This window comes from Micropterus salmoides, unplaced genomic scaffold (genome assembly GCF_014851395.1).
Source record: "Micropterus salmoides isolate LMB-PRFRI ecotype aquatic unplaced genomic scaffold, ASM1485139v1 Ms_hic_scaffold_17, whole genome shotgun sequence".
Taxonomy (NCBI): Eukaryota; Metazoa; Chordata; class Actinopteri; order Centrarchiformes; family Centrarchidae; genus Micropterus; species Micropterus salmoides.
Genome location: NW_024040817.1, coordinates 14,862,438 through 14,871,508, shown reverse-complemented (window position 1 = coordinate 14,871,508; position 9,071 = coordinate 14,862,438). Strand labels below are relative to the sequence as shown.

At 38.7% G+C, this 9,071-nt stretch overlaps 1 protein-coding gene across 2 annotated transcripts; it reads right to left on the bottom strand.

The window, feature by feature from the left end:
- Positions 1-3,401: 3,401 nt before the first annotated feature.
- LOC119907453 (integrator complex subunit 3-like) lies at positions 3,402-8,783 on the bottom strand. 2 transcript variants are annotated; one of them, XM_038725217.1, is made up of 6 exons: positions 8,313-8,783; positions 7,121-7,195; positions 6,964-6,998; positions 6,544-6,656; positions 6,262-6,416; positions 3,402-3,860 (listed from the first exon to the last, which is right to left on the bottom strand). In XM_038725217.1, the coding sequence occupies exons 4-6, from the start codon at positions 6,595-6,597 to the stop codon at positions 3,668-3,670; spliced, it is 402 nt and encodes a 133-aa protein (XP_038581145.1). In that variant the 5' UTR covers positions 6,598-6,656; positions 6,964-6,998; positions 7,121-7,195; positions 8,313-8,783; the 3' UTR covers positions 3,402-3,667. The 2 variants fall into 2 exon arrangements, with proteins under 2 accessions (XP_038581145.1, XP_038581146.1); XM_038725218.1 differs by having other exon boundaries at positions 6,544-6,564.
- Positions 8,784-9,071: the final 288 nt, after the last annotated feature.

Below are 9,071 nucleotides of genomic sequence, written 5' to 3'. Positions count from 1 at the left end.
TTAAGACATAACTTACATTATCTTAAGAGTTATTTGTTCCATGACACCCAAATAAAAGTACTCCCTTTATACACATCACTGAAAACAGAAAACAGAAAGAATTACACAAATTCAAAAGGCAGCTCATTTTGAAAAGCCCAGCTCAAAATAAACAAGAACTGGTTTTGATTAATAGTGTATATTCTGTGTGTTTGGTACTGAGCTAACATGCAGACTTTAGCTTATTTGTCTACATGTTAGAAAACCATGAGGGCATTGTCAATGTATTTCAGCAGCATGAAAAGTGCCAATAACCAAGTTGTAAAAGCCGCTGCTCACTTTCTCACATATCAATGTATTTTCGTACCAATAATACATTGAGTCCATGCTAATTGTATGATGTCCTCCATCTGACTGATGGAGGAAAAACATATTCATGGCTGTAGTTGTAGTTATTTGTAGTTTAGAAACTTAAAGCAAAGTCCCAGCCATGGGAAGACAGAAGAGTAGATGAGCTAAGGGGAACGACAGGGAGGCTGGATAAGGTGGAGGCATGATTACAGCTTGATGTCTTCAGTAATTACAGTAAACCAACTAAGGATTACAGACTCTGTGTCTCTGAAGGGGGGAACTCAGCCAGAACTAAAAGAACATGCAAATGACTTGTTAGTGATACACTAAAAGAAAGAAAACAGAACAACAGAACCGTGTTCGGGGGACAATTTGACTATCACTGATTACTGAATATGTAATAATAAAACCCTACAGTTTGTGACATATTACTTAACACATTCCCTCTCTTATAGGCAGCAATGTCTGTGTCAGTTTGTGACTGGTTAACACTATACTTCCTGTAATTTTCTAATTCTCCTGCTCAGAATGCTAACAATTGACTATAATGAACCACCAACAGGGCTATGAGATTAACACTTAGGGGGAAAGTGACACTAAAAATTCAGTATTCACTTTACAGGCTACATGTAAAATACACAGTATGACACAATTTTACATTTGCTACAGTTACAATTGCATTGTTTGTTTCCTGATAGTACTGCGAATGACCCATGACACTTAGCTGCCCGACAATCCACAGTATGAAATTCCCTTTGACAGTAAACCATGAGGCCGGCTGAATGTGTTAGCAGTGGTAAGAGGAAGAGATATGAAACCTGCAGCATAGACAGAACAGCAGGACCGCAGCAGGCCTTGATCTTGTATTCTCTGTATCCCTCTTAAGGTGTACCTCAGTTTTATTGATGCTGTAAATGCAAAGTATATGTTTGAGGTATGCTGTCAGTCCCTGTGCCTTTGAAATCCAACATCCAGATGCAACATGTGCAGACATGTTGCCTTTGCCTCTGTATAAGTGAAAATTCTACATTTTCACTTTTCCAACTCTGTTAATATGTGATGCAATGTGATGTATAAGATGCTGTGTCTCCATTAGATCCTGCAGCACCTGGTAGCTCTTGGAACAACAAAAGCAAGTCAAAACATCTTGTTTCCCTAACAGCTTCTGCTGTAAGATTATCCAGTTACTGATTCCCCTAATCATGGATTAGCCCTCCATGCTGTTAGTTCATATCAATCTGCTTATAAACTTACTTATTCAACTGTGGGAGCATTTTAGTCTTTCATACATAGATGTATATAGTTTTATATTTATCTTGTTATGAGGAACACTATATTGGTGGGCATTTTAAATCTAAAATATGGTTTGGACACAGTGGTGGAAGTGATGCAGTCAGTGCAGGTTTAGTGGAGATGAGACTTATTGATACCGGGTTCAGGCCCGCTGACACAACTCCCTCAGAGACCCGTACACAAGGCAGGCAGTTATGATGCAATGGTCGCACCCCTAGGATAAAATGGTTCATGCGGCTACCATCCTTAATAAATCACTGCATCATCGAAACTGGTGTGCTGCACACTGTAAACCCAAATAAGTTCAGGATACTCAAAATATTTGTGGAAACTTTTTAAGTAATGGTAATAATATTTGAGTAAACCTCAACTTAAATATAAAATAAAAAAATAAAAAATTACATACTAAATTACAATGATTCACTGATGCTTATTAAAATTAAATTCCACTAATTCTTTACTCAATAAATGTAACTGTGCACAACTTTTACTCTGAGGGAAATCTACTCAAAAAAGTGTATTGTGCTAGACTCAAATATTAATGGAAACTCACTCAACAAAATTACTACTAGTCATATAGTAGTCCTCAAAAATATGAATACAACTCAATTATTATTCAAGTTCTCTTTATTAGTATCAAAACCTTAAACATCTGTCATTTCTACATTTAACAGACACAAAATAAGGCACATCTTGCATAAAGCTGAATAGAATAATAATAGTAATTGATTGCTTGATCAGATAACTAACCAGTAACAATTTTGATAATCAATTTGTTTTCATTCTTTTTTGCAAGAATGTTGAACATTCTCTATTTCAAGATTAATGAGATTTCTTGGTATTAAGTGAATCTCTTGAGCAAAGTCCTTTGAGCTAAATAAAATTTCCTTTTACTACTTTACTGTGTTTTGTGGAAAAAGTGACTATGCATACTTTTATTCCATCAGCAACACTTAAATAATATAAAAGGGAGCTTTAAATGTGGAGTTTTATCATAAGCAAATAAAGATAGCTAATAAAGATTGTAGATAAATTCCCACACTATGCAAATTTTTAAGTCAGGTAGACGAGGTAATAGAACAATATCAAGGTTTCTGCAGGTTTCACCTGGTCAAACCATTATGAATGAAATTTAAGACCTATATCACGACCCAAAAAACAGAAACGCACAAAGGAAATGCAGTCACAAAATGTATTCAAATTAGGGTTGAATGATGTCTACAAAATTGGAATCAGACGATGTCAACAATGAAACACCGGGATGGACGACGACATGAGGAGAGGGAGACAGCGATGATAACGATCGTGTGAAATTTTAATAGCGGTGCTCATCTCTAAGCAGCAACAGTAGGTTTCAAGAACTGATAAGGTGGCACTTCCCAATAGTTGAAGAATAAATCCGTTTTATATCTGTGGTACAATCCGAAAGAGACTTGCAGCAATAACATTAAAGCTGCCTGTTGGTCTTCGTAGTCGTAATACATCGAATTATATTTGGACTGATTTGGACTAGTGACTAGAACTACAATACCACGGAAGGAAAACACATTCTTGAGTGCTGCGGGGGCATTTTATTCCAGCCTACCTGTCCAGCTGAAAGAAAAGTGAACATCCATGGGGTACCATATTTAGGTCACACATAGCAACTTGACAATCACAGGGTAGCCCCGCCCTAAAGCCTCCCTTGCTTTCTGGTCTATTTTCCCCTAAATGGGACCATAGTTTACTAAATCACCATCATGCTGTGTTGAAGAAGACTTGAAACTAGCGACTGAGACTCATCAGGAAAGTGTTTACTGAGGTAATACATCAGCTGAGAAGTAGCTACAGTTTCTCAGACTTCTATTCAATCCAGTGGAGTCGCTCCCTGCTGGCTGTTAGAGAGAATGCAGGTTTGAGGCATCACTTTTCAAACCTGGAGGTTCTGCTTGGTGAAGACACAAATCTACTTCCTGGTTTCACAAATCAGACATTAAATATCAAATTTTCCATTGTAGTTTTGAAACGGACCTATCAAAGAACAAAATGCAGATTCAGGTTGTCCTCACACAGAGGAGTAGTTGGAGGTGGGGCTACGTACCGAGGTGCTGCTGGAGGCGCTCTCCTCCTTGTTGTTGGTGGGCAGAGCCGCTCCTTTCCGGGAGCGAGGCGAGGAGGCCGGAGCCTTACGGCGGGACTTGGGAGGCTTGGTCTGGGAGTCCTCGGACTCCTCTGCCAGGGCAAACAGGTCGCTGAACCTGCAGGAGGAAGAAGTGATTTCATCAGCCGCTGCAGTGATGTCACCCATCAGTGTGTGTGAGTGCATGCGTGCGTACGTACGTACCTCATCTTGGGGACCTCGTCACAGCTGGCCTGAACGGCCAGTTCAGAAGTGCTTTCAGGAGTTTATACATGAGTTACATCAACATTTAGCTGACACTTCAGCTAGCTATATATGTATATGTACATAATAGCTATTTATGTCAGAGGTCAAACACCTCTGGAGCAACTAGGGGTTAAGTGTCCTGCTCAGGGACGCATTGGTGGATGTGTCGCAATGGGGAATTAAACCCGGGTCTCTCACACAAAAGGCATGTGTCTTATCCACTGTTCCATCACCATACCCAGAGAAACAGACATACATCCACAGCCACCTTTCACTTGGGCTGAAGCGGACTGCACCAGGAGTGTCAGTGTCCACAGTGAGGAGTGACAGCAACGTCTGGTTAATCTTCGCACAGCAAAATACAAACAATCCAATTATGAGGATAATTAGAAAAGAAAGCTAGCACTGCATGCTCATCGGTGCCCCCCCACACACTTAAAAGAATATTTTTTATTTTTTCCAAGCCTGTCTTGCGTCTTCACATGCCAAAATGTTAAGAGTTACTGCTGGTTGTTATGATTCCTTCTGACTCTATAAGGCTTTCTTAATCTGACTCAACTGTAAGAGAATGAGGACAAAATTCTAAAGTTCATTAGAAACAGTTACTTCAGCAGTCTGACTTAGACAAGCCACAAAACATATCGTAAGTATTTTTAGAAGTTAGTCTTTGTGTGTTTACTTGCTGAGCTGCAGCAGTGGGATACTTCCTTCCAACAGTGAATCTACACAATGACGTAACAACAATATCCATTTAATTTTTTAACTAGACTGCTTATGCCTCATTCAGTTTCAACTAAACTGAGCCTCCTAAAATCATGTATCCTCATATGTGGAATTTAGATTTTGAGATCCATGCACCATCAGGCATGTGATTGGCAAAGGGCAAAAAAGCAGGAAAACATACTGAGACACCCCCACACCCCGATAATACTGGCGGCGGCTGTATTATAACATGGATGGTAAAGCAGGACCTATGACAACAACAACTTATTTGGTGGATGTGTTGCAGTGGGAATCAAAGACAAGTGTCTAATCCACTGCGACATCGCCACCTCTCTATAATAATTATTTTGTATTAATTTTTTACCAAGCTTCAACAGTTAAATGTGCAACATGCAACATGAAATAACTGATTCTATAACTAAATAATATAACTACTAATTTTCAAATTAGTTCAGTAGAAGTGAAGAGATTATTTTTAATGAATAAGAGACAACAGCAAAGGTCGCTGCCTGTTTAAGACCTGGTGGCCTAACTGTTAAAGAAACAGTTATATTATTCAGGAAACTCAGATCAAACAGTCAGATCAGTCTCTGTCTATTGATAAACTGTAGGAGAAAGTTTTCACATTTCAACTCTGGCAGCGGGCGGGCGCGTGTGTGAGACGAGAACGACCACGACAGTTTCACGTAATCGCGCCAGTTACACAGAAGCTGTTGCTGTGGTTACCTCGCGGAGCGCTTGTTTGCCTGAGAAATCCATCCAGCTGCAACTACTAAAAGACATCAGAGTCAAATTTAAACAAACACAGTGACTCAAACAATGGGTGAGAAATAGAGGCCAACTATAACCTTACACATGATACAAGAAGAAATTTGGAAGCCAGTGCAGTAGGGCTGGACCCGAATATTGGTATTCAGTTTTCAATTTTGGGATGTGGAGATTTGCACAAGCACCTGAAGTTCTGTCCCTCACAACGCTGCACAAAGACACCAGCTTACACCGCCCTTTTCAGTTTCTTTCTTGCTGTATCATACAGCAAACGGACACAAACAGGCTGCTATCTGTCCGCTTTCATTGTCAGCCATATGTTTTATTGCCCAAAAAACACAGCTCGCGTTTTGAACTTTTTTATCCATGTTTCTGTGGTAACAACTGCAGGTGAGCTGCTTGTGGAGAAGGCCTGTAGTACATCTCTCTCTGTGTCTCTGCAACTGTCAGTAGACCATATGGCGACCGATCATGGATGGAGGACAGATAGAAAAATAAAAAGTCATGCTCAGCACATAAAATCTGAACGAAATTGAGGATTTTCTGTCTTGTGTGTTCAGGGCAGCGCAAGAATTTAAAAATAAGCTTGTAAATGGCTTTTAAAGTGATCGAGTACTGGAAAACTTAAAATAAATGCAAATGAGAAATGACAATTGAAAGTAGATGGCTCTATCCTCCTAGTCATCACAAGACAATATCATAATCCAATTTCACTATTATAGTGCTGAGGTCCCAATCTTTATTGACTGATGTGATCAACATTGTCATAATCTTAAACTCACCTGAAGGTCACAAATCCTGAGGATCTCTGCAGGGCCTCTGCTCTCTTGGCCGTCTGCATGTACAGGGCAATCAGTTTTGGTGTGCATCTCTCAAGCTCGCAGTAGAATTGGTTGCATAGGTTCAACATTTGTAAAGCGAGGAACTCAGCAAACACCTGCAAACACATAAATGTATGCAGATTAAGGGTTTCCAACTTGGGCCTTGACAGAAAAACATAATGCATCAATTACTTGTTTTAAGCAGGATGGCTGACTATATGGCAAAAAGAATATAGTTTTTACCTGAGAAATGGACATGGACCACTGCAGTGACAAGAAAAGAAAATGCAGGGTCATCTTGCAAATTTCTTTAATCTAACTTGGTTTTTCTTGGCTTTGATCACTGCCAATCATTTCTGAAATGTTATAAAAAAAATAATAATAAAAAATAAAAAAAGTATGAGAATTTTAAATTGCTAAATATACATATTCATTATAAAAACTCAGACAGCTGGATTTATGCACTTTTCTAAAACAATACAATATCCCCCTACTTCTCAAGTCAGGGCTAGAATATCTTCTTTCATGTTAAAATGTCATCCAATGCGAAATGTTGTTGGCTCCAGTTCTAGCAATGTAGTATTTTTTTTTTTTTATTAATCCTCAGTATGTCTGATTAGTAAGCCAGCAATTGATGCAGAAATATGCAAATTGTTAACATACCTTGGATAGCTGTAGTGCCACTCAATACTCTGATCCTGCGAGAGCAAATATAACAAACAATATAAAGATTTCCCAGTAGCCCTGTCAGCAAAACCATCAACAAATGCTGATTTTCTTAAAAAAATATATACAATATTTTATCATTTATCTGACTCACCAATATCAGAGCTGCTTTCGCAAGTCAGGTGATTATGGGTAAGATGAAACTCCTTCAGCAGCACTCTCTAGAGTCCTTAATGGGCACACAATATATGAACCAACTTCTGATTAATTTACAAAAAAAGACCATGTAAACACTTCTCACAAACACGTGATATGGGCAGAGTTTATTGTTGTGATAAATGTATTTAGTCTTTAAGACTCAGTTAGCAGTTTATTTGGTACATCTAGCTAAATTTAATGCAGTCTAATCCAACATTTCTGCAATTAATTCTCCCGTCATAATAACGATGTTCAGTTTTTGTTGCAACTGTATGATCATTTTGGATCACATGGACCAGTGTTTCTGATATTTTGTCTATCCCATTTATATCAGTGAGGCCATGCTAAATAAAAGTGAACTGTATTGCGTTATAAACAGATGACGCAATACAGTTCAACCGGACCACAAACTACATCAGCTAAAATGAACAAATAATATTAAATTTAAATAAAACTGAACATTCCTCACCAACTTTCATTACCACAGTGGAAAAATTTTCCTTTCCAAATACATATACAGCCACTTCAGATGAGGCAACTTGTGTCTGCAATTGAAGGGCTGAGGGGTTTATTAGGTTCACTGCTGATAAAATGAAACATTCAGCCATGCATCAATACTATTTCAGGATACATCTTAACGAAATGTCTTTGAAGCTCGAGGAAACTAAGCGCTCAGGTTCACTTGAGAGGACAGATATATTAAAAACAGATTACAACAGATGTAAGTTAAATATAAATATATTAAATACTTATTATTATTAAATACGTATTAAAACATAATTACACCGTTCCAACTGATCTGACTTGAAAATCTCCCAACTGGAGGGGTTTTCATTTCATATTTACCGTATATCAGTGAAACTAGGCTATGATTTTTCACATTATGAATGTTTTTACTTTTTGAGCAAGTGTAACGTTACATCCTACTACAAACACTACATTCAGAAACAGCTTGTTAACTTACATGAAGGCAGAGCTTCACTGTCTCCACAGTAACGATATAGGACTAAAGTAACATTAACTAACAGTTCAGTGCAAAGTGAAATTTAACGTTACCTCAATGTGTTCTTAGCCAGCTAACTTCAAGTAACTTAACGTTAGCTTTTCTGTTGATATTACTGCACCGAAAACAGAACTTTTTCGCTTACCAGACCAAAGCTCGCGTAACAAGGAGCAGCCCCAGATGAAAAATCGATCAGATGACAACTGTCTGGAAAACTTTCAGCCACTGGTGATACATTACTTAAGCTTACGTTAGCTAACGGTTGCTAACGTTAGCATAACAGGAATGCGGCAAACTGACTCCACATACTGCCTCCGGTCATCCCAGTGTAACGTTACGGTTAACGTTATACAATAAAAGTCACAGAACAGAAAAAAAACAAAAACAAAAAAACACTTTCACAGCGCTGCAAAGAAAGCTGGGATCTCTGGAACTCGAAACTAGTTAGGGTCACAGGAGTTACCAATCAGCTGCAACACATTTGCAAACACTGCTGTGGTTAAAAATGCAGTACAAATCAGCGCGCTTACATACACAAGTGTGTTCAAGGCACCACCGTTTCCGTTTAAAAATATGTTTTGCTAAGTTTCGTCTACTGAATTCAGCCTACATCCAATGGCGACGTCAAGCTCCTCCAGTGGCGCCCTCGCTCAGGCCACGCCCCCTTCACGTTTCAGCATTATTTGGCGCCAAGCATATCAAACGTCCCTTAATCGGACTGTGGTAAGTCTCTTCTACTTATTAAGATTATTATTACTGGCGAAGGTTTTATTGCATCGTACTTACAGTAACGAGCGAAGTTGTCATCAACTAACGTTACAGTAGTTTGGAGCTAACTGTATTCCAAACTAGTGGATACGTGTCTTGCTCAGGGACACATTGATGGATGTGTCACAGTGAAAAT

What these genes read in the sequence shown, in the direction of transcription:
- LOC119907453 (XM_038725217.1), bottom strand. Translation starts at nt 6,597, where the DNA reads ATGACCCTGCATTTTCTTTTCTTGTCACTGCAGTGGTCCATGTCCATT. An exon ending in GGTCCATGTCCATTTCTCAG is followed by an intron (nt 6,417 to 6,543) that starts GTAAAAACTATA and finishes ATGTGTTTGCAG; the next exon opens with GTGTTTGCTGAGTTCCTCGC. An exon ending in TCAGGATTTGTGACCTTCAG is followed by an intron (nt 3,861 to 6,261) that starts GTGAGTTTAAGA and finishes TTCCTCCTGCAG; the next exon opens with GTTCAGCGACCTGTTTGCCC.